This window comes from Tribolium castaneum, chromosome 9 (assembly GCF_031307605.1).
Source record: "Tribolium castaneum strain GA2 chromosome 9, icTriCast1.1, whole genome shotgun sequence".
In the NCBI taxonomy this organism is placed as follows: Eukaryota; Metazoa; Arthropoda; class Insecta; order Coleoptera; family Tenebrionidae; genus Tribolium; species Tribolium castaneum.
Genome location: NC_087402.1, coordinates 1706098 through 1728958, shown reverse-complemented (window position 1 = coordinate 1728958; position 22861 = coordinate 1706098). Strand labels below are relative to the sequence as shown.

Genomic DNA, 22861 nt, shown 5'->3' with positions numbered 1-22861 from the left:
CTCCTGCAAAAATAAAGAAAATTGCATGATATAAAGGGGGTGAAAAAAATCAGTTTGCATTGCTTAAATATGGTCTTCACCGACATTTAATTTGATTGCTTCGCATCTGGTGGACTTTCACGGGCTTGTGATTCGCAACAGTTGTCCATTTTCCAGAAAGGTGTTTACAAAACGTTTGGTTTAGAAAGCCAATAAATTAAGTAATTAATCGATTAGGTGCCAAAAGTGAGTAGGGCACGATGAATTCGAACAAATTTCGCCAAATGGAAGACGAAATGAGCCGGTAAATTGACTGGAATCAGTTTGGAGCACCCTAACCTAAAATATCATTTCCCAGCTTTGAGGCGGAAATTTCGGGCCAAACATTAATGAGTAACTCGTATTCGAGCGCCTATGGACTCCCCAACTTTGGAAACATCCCTCCACCTCCCACTCCTCCACTTCTTATTCCTCACCAGGTGAAGAAGAAGGCCAATTTCGACGTGTACAGCTCGCAGCCTGCGGTGGTCTCGGCCAAGCCTACCCTGTACACAAGTGCGACCAAAGCCGCCCAAGCCGCTGCCATCGCCCAAGGGCAAGCTGCCGCAGCTGCGGCTGCTGCAGCCTCCAGCACCGCCAACCAGCAACAAGTTGACTTTATTGCACTGCAGACGGAGGTTGAGAAGAAGTTAAAAAGATTGAAGGGTGAGAAAGTTAGTGCAGAATTGGCTATTTCCCAAGGTAGTGTATCCGGAGCGTGATACGCTATTTGAGAAGTGTTTACTAATAAGGATCTGGTTTTCGGTTCCAGGGAAAGCGAGCGCTTTGCAAGCCTTCGGCTACGACGATTACAGAAAAAAGGGGAACAAAAACCGGAAATTGATGCGTGTGGCTGGGGGGCAAACTTGGGAAGATCTCTCAATGAACGATTGGCCAGACGATGATTTCCGAATTTTTTGTGGCGACTTGGGGAATGATGTAACTGACGAACTCCTAACTAGGACTTTTAACAAATATCCCTCTTTTAATCGCGCTAAAGTTATCAGAGATAAGCGCACTAATAAGAGCAAGGGATACGGATTTATCAGTTTTAGTGATCCAGCTGATTTCACCAAAGCCATGAAAGAAATGAACGGTAAGTGCCTCATTTTCACGAACATCAAACGTTCGAGGGAATTTTTTCGCAAAATTATACATAATTTAAGAAATTATAATTTCAGAAAAAACAAGGGAAACTTTCTTGTTTTTATGACACAGATTTCTGCGGAGAGTTTACTATTTTTTTTTTCAATAATAATTTGAGTCTAACAAGTTAATAATAGAAAATTATCCATTTCAAATACTAATCTCAATTGGCTATCACATTTTGAAAAATTCAATTTAATCTTCGTAATGAGCTCGGAACGCAACATTAATAATTTATTAAAAAAAAAAATACTGTCTCACAATCAATGAAGTACCATTAAAAAAATCCTCGTTCTTCCAAAAATGTGTACAAATATATTTTATTTTGTCTTGGATTATTTTTTGTCGTATTTATTTAAAGTTTGTTTTTAATTGATCTGTATGTGTAATTTTTTATTTGTTTTCTTATTATCTCCTTGAATGCCTTGTTTTTCGTCTAATCCATTAATTGTTTATAATAAAACGAATACTTGCTACAGATAAATGCAATACATCATAATAAGTGTGTACAAAATATTGTTTTTCCAATTTATTTTTGTAAATCTTATTACTCAAATCATATCCTGTTACAAAGGCAGATTTGTTGCCTCGTTACATCATGTTCTTAGTAAGGTCAGTTCACTTTATTTATTAGGCAAACTGAACTTTTTCCAAACGCATATCCAATCGTATTTTTCCACTGATTTCGAACACTTGACCTGAAAATTAATTAAGAAATATTCAACTGATATTAAATGGAGTGCCTGAAGCTTCTATTCTTGATAATACGAAATAATTGAATTAGTATTCCGTGCAACCGTGCAAAAAAATGAATAATTTTTCGTTCTTACGTAAGAAAAGAAACGTACTGTGTGGGTTTACCATTAATTGAATTTAATATTTGTGTGGGTTTTCTTTTTATTTACCTTTGATATTTCTATTCACATCGAAGTGGTCACATATAAAAAATAATAAATAACTTTGCAACTAAAATCTAGATAAGTAAATCACGCAGGGTATTTCAGTCGGGCAAACGGCAATTAAACTCAAAATCACAAAAAGCGAACTATTTCCCTAAGGGCCCCCATCCGTACGAGACAAAGAGCTGCGGAATGACAGAATGCGGTGACCTGTTCATAGTTTTTTGTCGCATCGAAGTCCTCACTTGCGGCAAACTTTTCCGTTGGCTTTTTGACGTGGAGCTGAGATGCGGCCGGAAGTTGTTCGTTTCCACCGTTGCGGGAGCTTTCGGCGAAGAAAACGTCGGATTCATGTATAACACGCTGAAAGGCATGCCACCAGCACCCCATCCGCGCGATATGAAGATGTCTTTTTTCGTTTCACGGTTGCTGAACTTCTTCATCTCTTGCTGGAGGTGGTTGCGAGAGCCGGCGAGGTCCTGATAGGGCGCAGAAAGACACGTCTGACACAGGCAGACGATGAGGAAAACGTCCAACAGCTTGTACATTGTCTGCAATTTTGTGGAAACAATTAGACAGAGTATTGGAAAAATTGAGATCACTTGCCGTCAAGTTGCAACTAATTCGCAAAGCGCTCTCTAATTAAATGACTCCAGTAAACAATCCTTCCCACATTTATATCTTTTAAAAAATAATATAGGATTGGTCACGCTAGATGGCAATCTGTTAACATACACGTGAATTAAGAGTGAAAAATAAATTCTTCAGCGAATCAACGATGAACTTTTATTTATCGCGGCAGTTAGTATTTTTAGAGCGAATGTCCTAAAATAGAATACGTTTTCTGTAGTATTTTTTATTCCGCGAAAGTTGCTCATTTTTGTTTTCATGTAATCAATTAACTTAACACTGATATTTCGCGTGTTTGAAAATATTTTATTCAATTAGCTGCCCGAAGAGACAACAAATAACTTGTGACGCAAATTTTAATCTTATTTTGTATTTAATGCTCGTCTGGCGCCTTAGAAAAATTCTTAATTTCCCCTATAAAGTGATTACAAAATTTCGTCCTCATTTTTAAATGCAAATTTCACAAGGTGAAGGCCTGACCTGTTTTCCAACAATCTGTCATTTAAAAATTCAGCTGCGGCCAAAGGATAATTGGATTTTTACAAATTTTTGCCAAACTAACACAATTTTATCGCGCTTATGACAAGTAGTATTTTCATCTCAAACGTTAGATATAATTTTATGTGTTTGTTAAGTGTGTAACTGGTTCTTTTGGATTTTGGACGATGAACTGCAAGTCTTGAACTTTTCCTTAAGATATTTTGGTACGCTGTTGATTTCATAAATGCGCGGTGACCTGCATTTTCTTATTGTCATATATAAAAATAACGCATGGTTTCCGAAAACGCGTCTCGTACGTAAAATTCGCTTCGCAAAGGCAAAACAATTTACTTAAAAATGGTAAAAAAAATATTCTCAATTTGATCTATTTAAAAATTTCTTGTCAGTGGAGAACAGGGAAATTTACTCATCTTTGTCATGGAATGTTAAATTTTTTACCCGAAACATTTCCGGTGATGCAATTACGCACGCGTTGGAATAAAATAAATTTCATTCGGGGAAAATGTAATAAAGTTCCACGGTCCTTTCATGTTAAATGCACGAATCGATAGCATTATCTCAATCGATGCTTGTGATGTTACATAACGGAGCCCCACTTTGAAAAAGTGCCCATTTTTCGTTATCTGTTGTTTATCCGAGGGAGGTTCCGCCACCTTGAAACCTCAAAATTTTCGTAAACAAGTAAACCATGCGTGTTGGTAACAGTGTGAAGGTTGTCTTCTAAATGGCATTTAAACGCAGATAACGAAATATAAATTGATTATTAAAAAACAAGGTGACACGGGGCAATCAGATTGTCTCTCTCGTGATTAAATAGCTTTGAATTCCGAAAAAGTGACGCACGGGATGGCGATCATCGATCAGAGATCATCGTATTTCCTTGTTCTCGGTTATCCCCGAGTTTTTAACAACAATTCTCGCAGACAACCGCACTAAAAATAGCTAAATTATTGTCTTTATCAAAGTCGCAAATGACCCATTTTTCAAGTAAACAAATCCGCAAATTAGAAATAAACAGCGAAGCTTCCGCTGTTAGTTAGCCGATCAGATTAAGAATAAATTTACCTATGCTGACGACTTCGAAGGAGCAAATAACAGTAAACCACCGAGAATAATTACTTCATCTTGAAGTTGATTTCTTTCGCTCGGCTTAGTTTTCGAAAACGCGGGGGAATCCTAATTAGTACAACATTGTTCAAGCTAATCGAGTTGTAATTATTTTTCTGTCTGTAGTACAAGTACTTACTAGTAATTGTTTATTGCATGGACTAAAAATAAACTTGTATCGCAAAAATACAGTCATAAGGCTAATATTAACTGACTCATTTTTTGAGTTCAAAGGGCATCTCGGAGGTTGCGCCGAAGAACAAAATAACTATTGTTATGACGTTAAAGAGAATAGCTAATTTGGCATTAACGCCAGTTTTAATTAAGTAAAAATTATGATAAAATTGATCATTACGTCGCTGGCGCATCCACCAATTTTATACGCATTTAATTAAGAGGCTTTTCAGTTTTTACGTATTTATTTCAACTGTATAGCGAGTTAAACCTTTTAATTGAAAGGGAGGATTAATAATAAATGAGTGTTAGAACAAAGCAAGAAGAAACTTTAATTGCTTTGAGCGTGTTTCTTTGAGTTTCAAAGATCGTGTTTATGTTTTAACAGTGTTTGAATTTGTTGCAAAAATTTTCGACCATTTATGTGTTCATTAAATATTTCATTTTCGATGGCGTTTCATAATTATCGTCACAGCAACAAAAAGGTTTTTTCAGTTGAGTAATTGCAACACAAGTACCGCACTATGACTTAATCAGGTCTAGACGTTTTTATGTTTTTTTTTTTTCTAAGGGATTGGACGATGAACCGGAAATTTTATATTGAAACATATTTGTGCCAAGTTACTGAGCCAACATAATTGTTTCGTTAAACTATGAACTGAAATTTTCCATCAAACATTTGTGCATTTTTCGAAGTAATCTCAAAAATGTGACTAATTAAAAATAATTAACATCGCGACTTTGATCTGGTAAAATGTTTTGAAAAAATCTAATTTGGCGATGAATTGTTATCAGTGTTGTAACAACTATTGCAAAAAGTGGAATGACATTTCGTTGTTGACTCACACAAGCATGCAAAAATAACAATTAAAAGATGCCAGTAATTGACAAAATAAAATTCTTTTATCGATTCAACGAAAATTTATTTAAGTTCAATTAAATTTTCTTTAAGAAATTTTAATAAGTGGGCCAGTGGGCAACTCACCTGTTGCGTTATGTGGAGCGTTCACGTCTCGGCACATGAAAAGGAAATGACGCTTGGCGTCCCGACGCTCCAAACTGAAGCATGTGGCGCATCTCTTAAAAATTCCCTCGGGCGTTTCTTTTTGTTCCAGATTCGATTCAAATTTAATAAAATTCAATCGAAACTTGATTACTAAATGAAATTTTGTCAATGAAAGTTAAAAAGTTTCGCTTTTTTCCAGGGCGATATGTAGGTAGCAGGCCGATTAAATTACGGAAAAGTACGTGGAGGAATAGATGTATTGATATCGTTAAGAAGAAGGAAAAGGAAAAGGCCACTTTAATAGCGATGCTGACGTCGGGGAATGGAAGGTGAATGCGAAGTAAGCGGTTGGGTATTTATTCTTAAGTAATTTTTTCAATGTAAATATAATAAAGCGAATTTATTGAGTCAATTTATGGGGATTGGCATTTCTTCCGTGGCGTCTCCTTTTTCGGTTACGGGTGACGGCAAGTGTTGCTCCTCTTCTTCGGCCTTCCCTCCCACACCGTCTTGGTCAAACCGCTGCAAATAACCGATAATATCGATAAGACTCTCTTGCGAGTCAACGATTGGCAAGTCGAGAGGTTCCGGTGGTAGAAGTTCGGCGTTGTACAGACTCACAGATCTTGCTCTCCACAACGGAACAATTCCCCTGGGATTACCCCGATATTCTGGACCTACATGTAACATAATTTAAAATTGTCTTATCGCGAGAATCGAGTCTAATTTCCAAGCGCGCTGCACTAAAAGCGGCTCGCTTTTGACGCATCTAATAAAATTTTATTAGTCCGATATTCCCTTACTTTCTAAATTCGTATCTTCAAGAGCGAGTTTATCAGCGCCAACGTAATCAAATGCCGGGTTTCTCAAATTCACGTAAAATCCATGCTGCATGAACTTATTGTTATCGAAAACGAAACAACCGGGGCCTTTCGGGAGGTTTTTTTCGAACTTTCCGTGGTATTTGTAGCACCCGTAATCGATTATTCCTGGCCCTTCCATTCGGCCGTCCTTCCAATTCCCTAATAAGGCCAATTAATTTGGGAGACTTTGGCCGCTAGAAACCTTTTACCGGTGTGAATTACGTTGAGTGATTTATATATGTAGGTGCCGTAGCCGTGCCGAAATCCTTTGTACCAACTGCCCTCATAAGTATCCCCGTTAACATAATAATAGGTTCCTTTGCCCTGTTTCAAGTCGCGTTTCCACTCACCGACGTACTTGCTACCGTCGGGGTAAATAAACATCCCAGTCCCGTATTTTAGCCCTAGTTTTTTACAAAACCTAAATGAATGCGAAAACCTGGCGAAGTGCACAGGAGAAAAAACAATAGATTTGTTGCACAAAATAATTTTTATCACATGTACTCTTATAGAGAAATTAGAATTCTGTGTGATTATAATCAATAAACGTAATTTTTTACAAAAAAATCGTAACAAATTACCCTTTTTCCACTCGCCGTCATATCTGGCCCCATTCTTGAGCACATACAGCCCCCTGCCGTGCCGTTTCCCGTGCGAGTAGTGCCCCTCGTAAATATCCCCATTTGGCAAAACAGCCCTTCCAAAGCCGTGTCGGTCCAATTGATCGTCCCTCCCACCCTCATATTTCTAAAAAACAGCCTTAATCACCAAGATTAATTAAATGGGGGAAGTACTCCATAAGGGTAAGGTTCAGGCCCCTCCCCGGCGTCTTCAGGTTTTACATCTTCTTCGTCTTCATCCGTTGACATTTTTTCAGCTTTATTAATGACGCTGACACAACGATCTCTAGATTGGAATTAATTAAGCCGATTTATTATTTTTGTGCCAAGTCCGGTGCATCATTTATAATAACATAACGTTAAAATTAATTTTCATTACACAACAAATATTTGCCGGGCGTAAATCACGGTGCACTTTGCTTATCTCAGTGCAGTGAACTTTCGGGTTTGATTAAAAAACTCTAATTATTAACCGATGTATTGTCGCGTCGAGCCAATTAGCACAAATGAGCAAAAACGTGCGATTTTTTACGGGTTTAGTCTCGCTGTATAATTGGAGGGACAAAAACTGCGATTTTTTCAACAAATGTTTATTCAATAAAATCTGCATAACAAGAAACATGTAAAGCAGTCTTGGTAAAAATGACCTATTTACAATATTTGGTTTTTTCTACACATCGTAAAATATCCACGCTAGCGGATACCTAATAACAAACGCCAATAGGCTGCACACCACCTGTATCCCCAACAAGACCAGTGTCAGCTTGGCCTCGTGGAGCGGCCCCAAGTACAACAAGACCAAATTAATCAAAGTTAAATTATTAGTAATGACATAATCTTCTTTTTCGTGCCACTGAATTAATCTGAAAACTCGGAACAAGTTTATTGTAAATTTGCCCACAACGTTCAAATCTGCATAACGAAACTTTGTCGTACTTATTTCTAATTTGTCAATTTTTGAGTTAAACTTTGGCAGTCGGTGCCTGGGGCACGGGATCAAGTGAATCAGCTGTGGGAATGAATACAAGAAATTAAACACTTGAGGGATGAAAAACAAAAGCGTGGTTTTACTGAAGTGACCCAAAATCCCCACCACGGCGAAGGTCATCCCCGAAAAGTAGCAAAAAGTGTCTCCGACGAAAACCCTTGATGGGTACCTGAAATTTAAATTTCGTCCCGTTAGAGTGGCCAACCTGAATCTTGACAGTCGATTAATTATCAAAATTCAAATGGGCGGTGGTCCAATTTCTTCAATTAATTCCGGAATAGGGCAAAAAAGTGGTCAATGACACAATTATGAGCGTTAAAACACAACAAATCGACTCCACAAACAATTTCAACAAATTTGACAAAGTGGGGTTATGTGCAGTTTTAAATGCATAAAATCTACAGGAGTTGCAAGAGATTATCCGTATGGGTATTGCTCTTGACACAGATACTGTTAATAATGTCGTACTTTTACCTAAGAGTTGACAGTGATATTAAAAGTGAAAAAATCTCGTTTATAAGGTCCCCCGATGAAGAACAACCAAAACGTACATATCACACCTCAAGCAGTAGGATTTTTTTAAGGAGCATTAACACCCACACGAAGTTTATCGATTTTAATTCAAGTCTGTGTTACACGAACGGCACAGACTTGGTTTCAATGAAACGTTCAAAGGAGTTCAACTGGCAGTGTGCCTGCCTTCCTGGATGGCATGGCAAGGACTGTGGGCAACCGGAAGTCATATGGAGGGCCTTCCTGACCCACAGAACACCCATCAAGATCATAGGACCCAGGAGCTTCGAGCGGAGAATTATTTACGCTTTTGCAGTAGACAAATTTAGTGAAATTATGACCGAAATACGAATCAACGAACTAGGTGATATAGTCGATTTGTTTATTTTGTACGAAGACGAGGAGTCGGATTTTTTGGAACGGAAACTAAACAACAATTTCGTGAAAAACTACCATGAAAAAATCCTCTACCTTAAGGCGAAAAACATAAAATACGCACTACGTTTAGTTAGGAATTTGCGGGACGATGACGTGATTTTAACCAGCGAACGAAATGAGGTACCTAATAAATACGCAATAATTTTTTTGAAATATTACGACAAGTGGCCGGAGCCGGTCCGTTTCCGTATGCGCTGGTCCGTGTTTGGATTTTTTTGGCTCCATCCCGGCAAGACTATAATCACAGGAGGTGCATGTTCTGTCTCATTTTTACGCGCAAATTTTAACAACAAATTCGGGTCGCTTCATTCAACCTCCAGTCCTTTAAACAAGGGGATTATCTTAGGAGATTTGAACCATTTCGGCGGCTGGTTCTGCGAGTATTGCAATGATGTAGCACAAATAATCGAATTTTTATCAAGCAAACCCCAAACTGGCATTAATTTAGAGAAAATCGCACAGAAGAAAATCGACAATGCGTTTCTGGAAGACGTAATAGAAAATGGGCTTTATATAGACGGCAAGACTGAACTTCTGAGAACGCACCGCTATCGCGACAACTATTTCGCACCCTTTTACGTATCTGAAAATAGCTGGGCTTATGATTTTCTCCTCACAAATATTTATTCTAAAATAGATTATTACGAAGGATGAAGACTGAAGAATCGTCACGGCCTCCAATCAGATTCCTGCCATGAGCTGCGGAAACTCCTAATATTAAGCTGTGATAACTTGTAAATACCTTTGCCCATACTATATCACTAGTAACGACTTTTTATCAGCTAATAAACGAACGAAATTTTGCGATTTTTTACTAAACCCCAAACAATTAAAGCAAATTAATTTAAGTTAGGACTGCTGTCTGGTTTTAATAGAAAGTTTCACAAAATTTTTTGTGAACTTTTAAAACTATTCATTTCTGCCCACAACGCTTCCCTTGAATATTTTTTGATAATTTAATACTAAGGGATGACTCCTTAGCCTCTGCCAGGTATAGGCATTTACTGCGGTATTTAATAATTCAAATAGAAAACAGAGCTTATTAATATTCATAATTTAGAAGGACAAAAAATTGAAAAAAATATTTCTTTGTTTTTTGGACCTAATGAAGGGTTAAAAATCTGACGAGTGAGATCAGGATATTGTTGTAGAAAGCAACTATTTTATAGCCTAATGCCCTAAACTTACCAATTATGTTTGAGCAGAGCTAAGGTGGTCCCTATATACGGCAACATAAAGTACAGACTGAACTGGTGTGCCTTCCAGAGGCTCCCCGACAGCTCAACCACGTTAAATATTGCTATGGACATGGCAATAATCACACTTTGCCCCACTTCAAGTCCATTAATCCCAGCTAATATGTTAATAGCGTTCGTACAAAACACAGCCAACATCCCCATGTAAATGTAATAAAAAATCCCCACTTTGACCGAGAAGCCGAAAATCTCCCTTAACGGCTTCGGAACTATGATCACCGTCGAATTATAGTTAACATAATAGACCATCAAAAGCGGCAGCGACGCTATTGTTGGCAACAACAACTTGTGCCTCCACCTGAGGTCCAGCACATCGTCAGCAAACCCCAGCAGCAACATACAACAAATCGACAACAAGGCTGCTATCAACTCGACGAACTGAAAGCTAAAATTAACCCCAGACACGTGTCTCAGCGACTTTACCTCATCGTGAGGAAAACTCTCATCGTCAAATAAACTGCTACCAAACGGTACAGGAATGAACAAGAACATGGTTATCAAAAAGGTACATCCTGTCACAACCCCCAGCGACTCAGGCCTGCAAAAATTATGAGTTTCCGAGCGGTGTAAGCGACATAACCTACACTTTTTCACTCGTAGTTTTGCTCATATCTATGCCGAAAAGGTTGGCTTTGATGAACATGTCCCTCAGTTTGGGGATCAGGCGCACGGTTATTATGTACGCTACCGTGGACATGAAGGCGCTAACAATTAACGGGAACAACATTTTCCAATTTCTGTCAAGGGTCACGTCCACATAAACCGCCATTTTTCAAAATTGTTAGGTTAACAGCTGTCATCAGTCAAACTGACGTTGGTTTAAATCCCTCCGAAAGTGTTTTTTACCCTCAACAAAAAACGGTGTAAGAAGCTCCTGCACGTTATTTGCCCGATTTGTGTGATTTTACGAGTAAGTTTTGCTAGTTTTAAGTCATTGGATTGATTTTTATTGTATGACAGTGGATATGGATGAGCGTGTGCCCCGCATTGGGGAAATCCGGATTATGGTCCGGCCCGAGTACTATCTCTCGAAGGCGCGGCAAGAGCTCGCCAACGGTAACAAAATCGGGGCTATCCAGCACTACAACAGCTACGTCGAGAACTTGCGCACCCCGCACGACATGCCCCTCGTCGAGCAAATCACTCTAACCAAGCTCGTGATGAGTCTCAGTAACAACGTGATTGAGCCAAGTCCCGAGGTCGAAAACGAGATCCTCAAGTGTTACCTCACGATGCTCAACAGTTTCCCGGCCAATGCCATTCTGTTGAACGCCTTCGGGGTCTACTTTTTCGCCCAAGGGGAGTACACCGTAGCTAGACATTACTTGCAGAAGGCGGCAAGTCTGGGTTACCTCCCGGCTGAGAAAAACTACCTGCACGTGATCTGGCATTTGATACCGCGCTGGCACTTCCGCATGTTAAATGACCGGAAGCGGAACGAATTTTTCCGAGATGCCATTCATCGGGCCATTGATGCGGGGTTTAAGGACGTGTATGATATCGGGTGCGGTTGCGGCATTTTGACCCTAATTGCGGCAACGTATCGCAAAGACGTTCGAGTCACTAGTATTGAAGAGAACAAAATCTTGTACGATTTAACCGATACTTTGGTCAAAAAACGTAATTTCAATATTCGCCTAGTTAACGGTAACTCTAACACGATTACAACGCGCCCAGCGCCCTGTAATTTGATAGTAACGGAGATTTTTGACGCGGGGGTTTTTGGGGAAGACTGTCTCAAGACCATTCACCACGCACTTGAATACTTCGTTGATAAAAAGTTCAGAATCATTCCGGCAAGTGCCAAGCTCTATGTCACCGCCTTCGAGAGTCGGGAACTCACCCGGAAGTTCCGCTACACCGAGTCTCTGAAGGAGCTCAAGCTTGAGAACATTTGCCTGGTTGAGGTCGATCCCGAGCCGTATGACGCCGAGTACTTGACCAAAAAACCGGTCAAGTTTTTGTCGGATACTAAGGCGTTCCTCGAAGTTAAATTCTACAATAAGGCGCAATTGAACGATTTATTAACACCTGATAGCGACTGCATCGGCGAAATTGAGTTGGTTTGTTCCGAAAAGGGCACAATTCACGCATTGGCCGTTTGGTTTGATCTCCGGCTAGACGCAGAAATCACGATTACGACAAACCCGTTCATTCCCTCAAACACCAAGTGCTGGGAGCAGGCCATTGTCCACCTGGACCACCCGATCGAAGTCGCCGCGGGTGACACTCTCCGGCTGAAACCGCGCATTGTCGAGGGCCAGATACATTTCGATGTTTTGAACCACGAAAACACGTGTGAAAAATGCTTTGAAGTCAGTAGAGAAGTAATATCGTTTCTTAACGACACTAAACTAGTCCAGAGTGTGATCAAGGCTGCTGATAGTTACGAACATTGCGATCTCAGGATTATAGATTTCAATGTTTTTCCCTTGTTTGGGTTTTTGATGGCGAAAAAAGGGGCGACGGTCTATCATGTCTACAACGATGAGAGCGACTTGACTTTGTTCAATCATATCGTGAATCTGAACGAGTTGCCGGTTCAAAGATTTATTTTTATTTACTATCGGGCCGTTGAGGATTATTTGGTGTTTTTGGAGCCGCCCCATTTAGTTTTCTACGAGTTGGTCAAACCGGACGGGTCCTGGAGCAGGCCCGAGTATTCGCTTGAAATGGAAGCTAAGCTAACTTGTGCCTATTTGCCGCAGAAGGTTTTTCTACACGCACAACTCATCAGCTCGGATTATTTGACCCTTTGTAATAAAGTCGATGACAAGAAGGCGCTCAATTTCAAGATTGCCGATCTAATCAACGCCTACTCGGTAAGGAAATAAAATTTAATTTGTATATTTTTTTAATAATTATACGGCCAAGATTAATAAAAAAATTAAACTGGGTTAATGTGCGGGCTATATTACTTTAATATTTTTCTGGAAAGTTACTGTTGAGGAGTTAAAAAAATATGGTTGGTATTGTTACGACAATTTTAAGATTAAACCAAAAATATTGGTTCCAATTTCCAATATTGAGCATTTCTCGGAATTCAAAAGTTACAATAAGTACTTCGGTTCACTTTCATAAAAACCATTATGGTGGAAATTGGGTACTCTTGGCATTAACTTTTATATGAGTTGTCATGGTAACGGGTTAGTCAATTCCACCACAATGGTTTTTATGAAAGTAAACCGAAAATATATTATTAGTAATAGAAGACGAATAAAACAGAAAAAAATTTTTGCTTCGAACATAAATTCATGAACTTTTTATCCTTGAAGAGTTGAGATAGTGTTGACAATTAATATTTTTAGGGCAACGAACATCCCAACCTTGAGACGCTTGAACACAAGAAGCACTCATCTGTTGTCACTTTCGACATCAGCGATTTGTACAGGTATGACTTCCACATGGAAGCGGATATAATCAAGAGTGGCTCCTGCAATGGAATTCTCTACTGGTTTGATATCCAGTTCACTGCTGATCCAAGTAACGTGTTCAACACTTTGACCAGCACCCATTACGACAGGTCCTGCACCCTCCTCATCGATAAACCCAAAGTAGTCAAAGCCGGTGAAAAAGTAATGATCCACATAATGAGACTCGAGGGATTTTTAAAACTGTATTGTGATTAATTGTGTAATGTATTCGAAAACTGTGATGTTTACTATTAGGTGTGTTAATTTGTTTCGCACTTTGCGACACTAATTGTAATATTTTGTACTTGAATTGTTTAAACAGGTCTCAGGGTAAAAGAAAATGTAAAAATTTGCATAATTTATTAAAACCATCAATTGTCATGTTTACTAAGAGACTATCACAGTCTTTATTGTGTATAAATGCCCCTAGAATTAATTAAACTTTACCCAACATTACAATTTCGCTTTTTTCACCACCAAAAACTTGGACACGTGCGGAGCCACAATTTCGGGGCTATTATTATGCACATCGTGGTGCCCATCCACATAAGTTATCCGTATGTTTCTATACTTTTTAAAGAAGTTTGTGACCCCTTTCATGTACATTTGCTGCAACTCTGAGTCGCGCCCCAAAACCATCAAAACGGGGCACGTGACCGGAAACTTTTTCAACGTTTCGAGAATGTACCGAAAATCGTGGATCGGGTTTATAAACTGTTTCATCCTCTGGTCGACCGTAAAGGCGTATTTCCCGTCGTCGGTCCTCTCAATCGCCCTTTGGAGCAGCGCCTCGGCCGCCTCACGACTGATGTAGCCGTTGGCCCTTTGGTCCTGCAGTTTCTGTAAGGCTTCGGCGTAAGTGTACGTTGGACGGGTCCCAGTTTTAATTTTCTGGTCCAATTCGATGCAAAAGTCCATCTTGTCCCTGAGGTTTTGCCGGAATTGGCCCGCATGGACGGGGAACAAGTGGATAGTGTCGAGCATTATCAGCTTTTCCACATATTCGGGGTACAGTTGGGCGAATAAAAAGGCGATCTGGCCCCCGTAGCTGTGCCCCAAAATCGTGTACTTTTCTTTTTTGAAATACTGGACTATTATTTTGTAAACTAGGACGTTATTAAGGGTGTAGGCTGGGAAAAACGGGGGGAAATGGCTCGATTTTCCGTGACCGGGCAAGTCGAAGCAAATGTAGCAAAATGATTTGGGGAGGAGCGGAATTAGGCGGTCAAATGAGCCCGCGTTGTCCATGATTCCGTGGAAAACGAGCACGAGAGGGTCGTTTTTGTTGCCCCATATTTTGGCTACGGTGACATAACCTCAGTTGTGATTATATTAGTGGTGTGGGGTTATTTACCTGCCAGGTGGCCCCAAGGTACCGTTATTGTGATTTCTTCAGTGTTCATTATGGTTATCACTTATCAATTACTTGTGTGGATGTGGCACCCGGTTATTCGTAACACGATTTTTTAATATTGTTCTAATAACTAATTTTGCTTATTTATTATTGTTTTATCACAGGTACAAGTTACAAGGTTTGCTCTTGCGTCACGTCTCCAGATCATTACAATAAAACAGCAATAAAGCGTCTCATTTTTGATAACAGATTTTGGGCAAAAAAAATGTTAAGTCATTGTGGGCTCATTACGTGTGATAATGAATCATAAGTTGTTATTATGTTATGCTGATAAGAGTGATAATGTTTTGGAGTTTTGAATTGGGCGCCCGGCTTGGGGTTTTTGTCGGCGGAGGTGCGTGGTTGGCAGCAGGTGTTCTCAAAAAATTCACAAATGATGCGTTCGGTGGACAGGCTGAGTGTAAATTTTACCACATTTTATAAATGAAAATTATCACAGTTCGGCTGTCGCATTAGTTAGGAATAAATTTGGCCATCGGAAATGAACGGTACAATTTTGATTATCTAGTATAGGTCCCGTCCAGTCCCAATAAAACGGCGAAGAATTGCATGCCATTCTTCTGGTTAATTACATTGCATTCTTTGTTTGTAATTACAATTGGCTTTGTAATTGAATAATCACTCGGTGTGAGCTGGTTATTTATCGATTGGGATTTAATCTTGAATAATAGATTTCGAGCGATTGATTTTGCCCCGTTTTAAAATTGTAGGTTATATAATTAGACAATTACATTGATTTTAGTGTACACAATGCCCGGAGTGGCCGACATGGGCATGGTCTGGATGGGTGCTGGGCAGCCCAACCCCGACATGTCCATGGAACTCATGTCCGGGGACAACTCGGACATGCTGCTGGAGCACGAGAACCCATATTTCACCCCATCCATACACAGCATGTCCAACCAGTCCATGGACGATATCCACACTATCCACAGCTCGCAAATGGTAAAGCCAGCTCTTTGTGCTTTGTTTTGGTGCTTAGTGGGTTATTTTAGGACGCTATGGAAAACCTAGATATGATGCAATATATCGACATGAAGCACGAAAGTAACGACTCAAGTTATGCCGAAGATGATAGTCAGAACCCTGTATATATGATAAACTCTGCCACGCAAACATTGCCCTGCTCTACGCGGAAAATCAAACCAATCAAACACCCTGGGTTGGTTTTGAAAACACCAATAGCCTACCAAAGCAATACGGACCCCTCAGTCATACCAATTCAAAAAGATGGAATTGGTGAGTTGCCCACAACCCCCTTGACGGCACGGACTTCACGCTGGGGTGTTAAATTTTATTTGTAAAAAACGGACAAAATTAAATTTTTCTTCTTATGACCATGTTGTCAGGTCTGGTAATTTTTTACCAAATCTCATAAAAACTTTTCGTTTTTTCTTTATTACTACACAAAAGAAAGTAAATCATCTTTACAAAGATATTGAAACATGCTTAAGCCGCTGGTTAAATCAAAAGTATTAAAAAATAATAATTGACAAAATGTTGAATTTTTCCAGCTGTTTGCGAGAAGTGCGGCGCCATCGGCGTCAAGCACGCCTTTTACACCCGAGAGCGCCGCTTCTGCAGCATGGCTTGCGCCCGCGGCTACAGCGGCCTGATCCCCGAGCCCTTGCCCCTGTCCCAGCAGCAAACCCCCGAACACCACCATTTCGCCAAACACCGCTTCACCATGAAAACCGAAGACGACTTTGCCAACACAGTCGTCGACCAGGAATTCCCCCAGCTGCCCCCACCGCCAGTGCTGCCCCCCATCGACGAAACAGTCCCGCTAATCCGTCGCAAGCCCTCCGAACTGGCGAACTCGCACGACTGGGATTCGCAATTAAACGACCAGTATTTCGTGGCAGCCCCTGTCACGTGTTTCAAACACGCGCCCATGTCCGACATTTGGGAGAATATCATGGTCGGGATGAAAGTCGAAGTGGAAAATACCGACTGTGATAACGTCTCAGAGGCGTTTCCCGACTCGTTTTGGGTGGCTACTGTTTTAAAAATCGTGGGGTATAAGGCGTTGCTGCGGTACGAGGGGTTCGGGTCGAATGATTCCAAAGATTTTTGGGTCTCGTTGTGTTCGAATCAGGTGCATCCGGTCGGGTGGTGCGCCACGAGGGGGAAGCCCCTGATTCCGCCGAAAACGATCGAGGACAAGTATAACGATTGGAAGGATTTTTTGAGCAAGAGGTTGACGGGGGCACGCACGTTACCGTCGAATTTTAGCAATAAAGCGAGTGATAGTCTTAAGTCTAGATTTCAATGCGGCCTTAATTTAGAAGTTGTCGACAAAAATAGAATTTCGCAAGTTAAGGTTGCCATTATTCATAAAATCGTGGGGAAGAGGCTGAATGTGAAGTATTTTAATATGCCGTCGGATGATGCGGGGTTTTGGTGTCACGAGGACTCGCCGCTTCTTCATCCCGTTGGCTGGGCAAAGAAGGTGGGTGATGTGATGGAAAAATAGTATATTATAGAGTGGGATTAAGGCACTTTGGTCCCGAGATATATACGCTATTTTTTGCACTAAGATACTTTAGTTTCTGTCTACAGGCACTGTAGTCATTTATTCTCTATGGAAAACACGCATTGATCACTTATTTAAAACGATACAGAAAATAATAACAATTTGTCTTGAAAATACTTGAAAATTTTAATCAAGAAGTGCAAATAATTTAATTATTATAGGCGTCCGTTTGTAACAACAGCTTATAACAATCTGAATAAACTCAAACGGTTCATTAGAATATTCATTGTGTAAGAATATTGATAAATCGTCATTAACAAAAAATGTAATTTGCAAACATGGTCAAATAATTCAGTTATTCTGACTAATTTTTTTCGGATTAAATTGACAAAATCTTTATTTGTCAAATTTATGGAAGGAAAATTTTTAAATAAATAGTATCCAACTCCAAAATATACATACTCGCTTTTAGTCTTTTTAGTTTTAAATAAAGGAAACCACAGAAAGTGGTTAACAAACTAGTGGTCTTACGTGAGCTGCAAAAAAATTGTTCAGAGATAAATCGATAAAAACTTTATTCGTCTTCTTTACTGAGGAAAAATTCTTAAATTAAATAAATTTTGTCTTTTGCTAAACGCCAATTATTTGAAATAAGTGCTTAGCTATTTAGAAACTGAAATTTTAAATGTGACACACCCAAGATCGCAAAAACGATTATTAATTCTAAACTTTCGTACCTTTTGGCCCTTTGCTGTCACAATCCAGTCACTTTTATTTAACAACTCGAATTTTTATTTAAATTTAAATAATTAAATAAATGAGAACACAGAGAGTAATCTGCACAATTCAAACGCGAACAAAAGACTGATGTAGAATACGCAACTAATAAGTCTTATCTCGGGCCGCAAAAAATTTGTTCGGGAATAAATAGACAAAAAGTTTATTCGTCATATTGACGGAGAGAAAATAAAACTCCAAGGTCAAAATTTTCTTTTAGACAAACGTACAAAAGTCTTCAATTTGATTTGTAACAAAAAAAATTCAGTCTCTTTATAGCTATTTTTAAACTAGACAATTTTTTCTTTAGGCGTCCTCTATGCCTTCCTACAAGTTGCAAGTTTCGAAAATCATTTATCCTATTTTTCAGTGTACATAAAAAATTACATAGTTTTTTACTGCTCGCTATTTTACAAATCCTTCCTGAAATATTTTTTTATGATTTTCTTGAAATACCTACTTTTAAATTACACAGATAAGTTATTAGTTCAGTATTAATTTTGTATTATAGACGAATTATTTTTGGCGACTCTTCCTTAAAACTTTCCTGGATTTTCTCAAAATATTATTGTCTCATTTTTAGAGGAATTATTTTTTTTTTAGAGTAATTCACAATTTTCCAGATTTTTGCTGAAAAACAAAGCCTGTGCAAATGGTCTTCGATTGTAAAAAAATTGTGGACCCATAATAACTTTTTTGTTGTTCTCAAAACATTTTAACATCGGCGTATTATTAGTAAATTATTTAATTCTCAAAGAAAAATTAAAGCTTATTTAAAAGGCCATCGATTACAAAAAAATATGACCTGACTATCTTTTCAATGCTGGAATAAATTTTTGGCTTTTCCGAAATATATTTTCATTGGTTCGTGACAAAGTGACAAGATTTAATTTGGCGTTTTTACAAAAAAAAAATCTTAACACAACTCTATAATTTAGGGCCTTTGGCGTTCATACAAATTAAAAAACTATTAATTTCTACATAAACATACTTCAAATATAAATTCATTTGATCACAATTTATTAAAACCAGTTCAGCTCTAAACAAAAAAACACAAATATTATTTTTATTTCCTTAATATCCCCAATAAAAAAGCCCCTAATTTGAGATATGTTTCCCCTTCGTTTGTCAGGTCGGCCACCACCTAGTGGCCCCTGTCAACTACCTGGAGCGCGTCAACCACTGCATTTACGACGACGACGACGCCACTGACGAGCTTTTCACCCCTTTCCAAGTCGGTTCAAAAGAACCCACTGCCGACGGCGGCTTCTGCATCGGAATGAAACTCGAAGCAATCGATCCTCTCAACCTGTCCTCAATATGCGTCGCCACCGTAATGAACGTCCTACGCCACGGCTACATCATGATCCGGATAGACACCTACGAATCGGATATGACCGGAGCCGATTGGTTCTGCTACCACGTCAAATCCCCGTGCATTTTCCCCGTCGGTTTTTGCGAAAAATACGACATTCCCCTAACCCCTCCAAAAGGCTACGACCAGGACACCTTCACCTGGCGGAACTACCTCCTGGAAACGAACAACGTGGCAGCTAGTCCCGACCTCTTCGCCTCCTACATCCCCATGCACGGGTTCGTCCCCGGGATGAAAATCGAGGCGGCTGACTTGATGGACCCTAGATTAGTTTGTGTGGCGACGATTGCCAAAGTTGCAGGGAGGTTGCTCAAGGTGCACTTTGACGGTTGGGAGGAGGAGTATGACCAGTGGTTGGATTGCGAAAGTCCCGATATTTATCCCGTGGGATGGTGTCAAAGTGTGGGACACAAGCTGGAAGGACCGCCGGTTATCCCTCCAAAACCCACAACTCCCGTGGCGAAGCTCGCCAAAGGGATGAAGAAAAGAGGGCGTAAAAAGAAAATCAAAGAAGTGTCGCCCAAAGCGGCCACGAAAGTTATTAAAGCCGAAGTGGAACCGGAAATTGAGAGGGAGGAAATGGAAGTTGCTGATGACAATCAAGGACCGGAAGCGGGACAAGAACCTGCAGGACCTGACCAAAGTCTGCCGGTGGCGACCGACGCCAATCCGCCTCCGGAGCGCAAAGCGACATCATATATTAATGTAGGTTTAAAATAAAGCGTCTTTTTAGCGCAAAAAATTATTGGGGGAATTTGTTGCAGGCAACAAACCCAACAAGTACAAAATTAATACCTCGTTTAGTGGATAGTACAGGAACAAGTAGCGAAACTGGCGAACTGTGTCCAGACGAATGGAATATTTACGACGTTGCGCAATTTTTAAGGGTTAATGATTGTGCGAATTATTGCGACTCTTTCAGTAAACAGGTGAGTTGATTACAACCGAGGTGGGAATTATTTCATCCACAATTTTTTTAAATATATGTTTTTGAAAGGGTGCACAAATCAACGAAATAAAAAAATTGATCAAAGTGCATTTACCTTTTTATTAAAAAAAATAGCTGTAAAATAATTCTTGTTTTTCGAGTGTTGTAGCACATTTTTTGAGGTCAAAATAAAACTTTTACGATTAATTTCGCTAAAACTAGTTAATTTTTTTTCTTTCATAATCGGTTAGGAATGTTGGCAAATTTAAAGTGCATGTAGTTTGTAGTGTGTAGTTTGTGAATAAAATTGATTACTTGGACTGATTTTTTGCAGAAAGTGGACGGTAAAACGTTGATGAATCTCAGTAAGGAGGATATTTTAGAATACACAGGGGGTAAAGTGGGCCCATCTCTAAAAATATTCGATCTCATACAACAGTTAAAAATAAAAGTGAATCCAGCGCAAATTCGCCATATGAAAGCAAATATCAAAAAGTTTTTATAGTGCCTAAATCTGTTAATGTGTATATAAAAATAGGTCTTAAAATATTTTATATATTATTAAGCTTGGTATTTATCAACTAGTTTAATTTTGTGTGTGTCGCCCGGAATTTATTTCTGTTTTTCTTCACTTTGTATTCCCTATGTTAAGTTCTACATAATATTTATTCTATGGTGATAGTGACGATTGAAAACTTACTTTTTGGTAATTTGAACATTCAATGTCTCAAGGAAATTGTACAGTTATGTCGTGGAACAATTGTAATTGTAAGCATGAATCCTTAGTTTTTTAACAAATCGGTTTTCTGTTTATTAACTTGTGCTTTTACACAGTTTATTTTGTACGAGTACTTATTTTTTGACTTCTTAGAGATATGAAAAATAAGTACGGAAATTAGATCAAAGATTCTGCATTTGTCAGACAGCCACATGATATTTCATTAGGTACATTTTGAAATACAAATGGTCAAAAAATAAGTTTTTGTTTACTTTCTCCTAGATTTTTAGCACCTCCACTGGGCTGAAGCAGCAAAGGTATTAAGAAACGGACTTCACGTAAGTAGATTTATGTTGTGTTTTTTTATCTGACAAGGGATGCAATGATTGTGATTAAAAACAATTACTTGCAAAGTATTATCAAAAGTACAGTTCGCTGTTCCCCGTTATTTCCCATTTTACTTCGTTTAACACCCAACATCAAATATGTTAATGCTTTTACGACATGTCCAATTTTTATCATTATTGCACCGTTATAAATTTTCTTACATGACACTAAACGAAAAACTCTGTTTTTCAATTGAGGAACATCATAAAACGCTAATTACAAAGCCTATAAATTATTTTACTGTCACTCACTGTTGAATTTATTTCAAAATCCCGCAAATTTGGCAACCACTGCTCGATTCCTGACCTCTCTCAATTTATTATGAACGTTTTAGCGCTCGTCGCTACTCTATTTTGCAATTAATTAAACCAATATCTTGCCAGGTTATTGACGTTGAAATTAAATTTTAAAATTCCTGACATCACAGAATCGGTTTATTAAACCACGGGCTCGTCAAGATTCTTATAAGAATCGGTGGTATTTCTAATTTAAACCAATTTTAATTCAACTAGTCGGTGTTATTTCATACGTGTTCAGGGGCGGACTAATATTTTTTCTGATTTCGCTAAATCGCTCGAAAAATCACCCGACTCGGGCGAAAAGTATTAGACAATTTATGTCACATAATAAGTGCCAAGGCAAAAGTGTCACTTTATTGAATTAAGCAACTTTTGCCTAGTTTATGTACCTAATCTAATCAGTAATTACATAAAATAAAAAATCAAACATTGTAGGATTTACTTGACTGAATAATTTTGCTACCAATATCGTTTTTATTCTAGTCTACTACAAGTGTCTTTTTTTAAAAGTGACGCACAAAATTCATGTCTTTGTTTTTTTAGTAATTTTTCAAAAAATCCTTGAACAGGTCGATTTTATTAATTTTTTATTATATTTCTCCTTAATTTTGAATAATAAAAATGCCTATACTATTTAAAACACTAAACCAAAATGTCAGTTGCCATTAAAAAAATGACTGTTGTAGAATTTTTTTGAAAAACGATTACGTTTATTTGGGTTTTTAATTTTTTGGACCAGCGACATTTTCTCACGGATTTTGTTCACAAAACAACGTTTGAGCATCGCTTGTTCCCAGATATTACACAAGAAATAATTTTTTTTTAGAAATTAATCAATTAATTAATTTTAAATACAAGGAATTATAGAAAAATTCTGAATAAATTCATGGTTATAGAGAAAAGTACAAAATATTT

At 38.6% G+C, this 22861-nt stretch overlaps 7 protein-coding genes across 9 annotated transcripts; 4 read left to right on the top strand and 3 right to left on the bottom strand.

Moving 5' to 3' along the window:
- The first annotated feature begins 124 nt into the window (after window positions 1-124).
- On the top strand, window positions 125-5893 carry LOC656593 (uncharacterized protein). 3 transcript variants are annotated; one of them, XM_008193554.2, is made up of 4 exons: window positions 125-283; window positions 338-684; window positions 791-1114; window positions 5681-5893. In XM_008193554.2, the coding sequence occupies exons 1-4, from the start codon at window positions 240-242 to the stop codon at window positions 5812-5814; spliced, it is 849 nt and encodes a 282-aa protein (XP_008191776.1). In that variant the 5' UTR covers window positions 125-239; the 3' UTR covers window positions 5815-5893. The 3 variants fall into 3 exon arrangements, with proteins under 3 accessions (XP_008191776.1, XP_968207.1, XP_008191775.1); XM_963114.3 differs by having other exon boundaries at window positions 338-720; XM_008193553.2 differs by having other exon boundaries at window positions 338-723.
- On the bottom strand, window positions 5863-7385 carry Rsph1 (Radial spoke head protein 1). The gene is made up of 5 exons (XM_963034.4): window positions 7139-7385; window positions 6926-7091; window positions 6554-6748; window positions 6285-6503; window positions 5863-6158 (listed from the first exon to the last, which is right to left on the bottom strand). Exons 1-5 carry the CDS (start codon window positions 7211-7213, stop codon window positions 5890-5892), a joined length of 924 nt encoding a protein of 307 aa, XP_968127.1. The 5' UTR covers window positions 7214-7385; the 3' UTR covers window positions 5863-5889.
- Window positions 7386-7523: 138 nt separating this feature from the next.
- Alg7 (Alg7 dolichyl-phosphate N-acetylglucosaminephosphotransferase) lies at window positions 7524-10928 on the bottom strand. The gene is made up of 4 exons (XM_962957.4): window positions 10744-10928; window positions 10583-10697; window positions 10092-10537; window positions 7524-8121 (listed from the first exon to the last, which is right to left on the bottom strand). Exons 1-4 carry the CDS (start codon window positions 10926-10928, stop codon window positions 7635-7637), a joined length of 1233 nt encoding a protein of 410 aa, XP_968050.1. The 3' UTR covers window positions 7524-7634.
- Window positions 8150-9705, top strand: Mgat3 (beta-1,4-mannosyl-glycoprotein 4-beta-N-acetylglucosaminyltransferase). Its single transcript, XM_008193555.3, has one exon. It carries the CDS (start codon window positions 8340-8342, stop codon window positions 9555-9557), a length of 1218 nt encoding a protein of 405 aa, XP_008191777.1. The 5' UTR covers window positions 8150-8339; the 3' UTR covers window positions 9558-9705.
- Window positions 10929-10932: 4 nt separating the features above from the next.
- On the top strand, window positions 10933-14031 carry LOC100141922 (protein arginine N-methyltransferase 9). The gene is made up of 3 exons (XM_001810289.4): window positions 10933-11069; window positions 11120-12981; window positions 13468-14031. Coding segments are annotated over exons 1-3 (2184 nt in total). The 5' UTR covers window positions 10933-11068; the 3' UTR covers window positions 13789-14031.
- On the bottom strand, window positions 13916-15145 carry LOC656259 (serine hydrolase-like protein). The gene is made up of 2 exons (XM_962800.5): window positions 14927-15145; window positions 13916-14873 (listed from the first exon to the last, which is right to left on the bottom strand). Exons 1-2 carry the CDS (start codon window positions 14973-14975, stop codon window positions 14026-14028), a joined length of 897 nt encoding a protein of 298 aa, XP_967893.2. The 5' UTR covers window positions 14976-15145; the 3' UTR covers window positions 13916-14025.
- Window positions 15146-15322: 177 nt separating this feature from the next.
- Sfmbt (Scm-related gene containing four mbt domains) lies at window positions 15323-21520 on the top strand. The gene is made up of 7 exons (XM_962724.4): window positions 15323-15474; window positions 15729-15931; window positions 15982-16225; window positions 16501-17438; window positions 19372-20319; window positions 20379-20543; window positions 20877-21520. Exons 1-7 carry the CDS (start codon window positions 15468-15470, stop codon window positions 21045-21047), a joined length of 2676 nt encoding a protein of 891 aa, XP_967817.2. The 5' UTR covers window positions 15323-15467; the 3' UTR covers window positions 21048-21520.
- Window positions 21521-22861: the final 1341 nt, after the last annotated feature.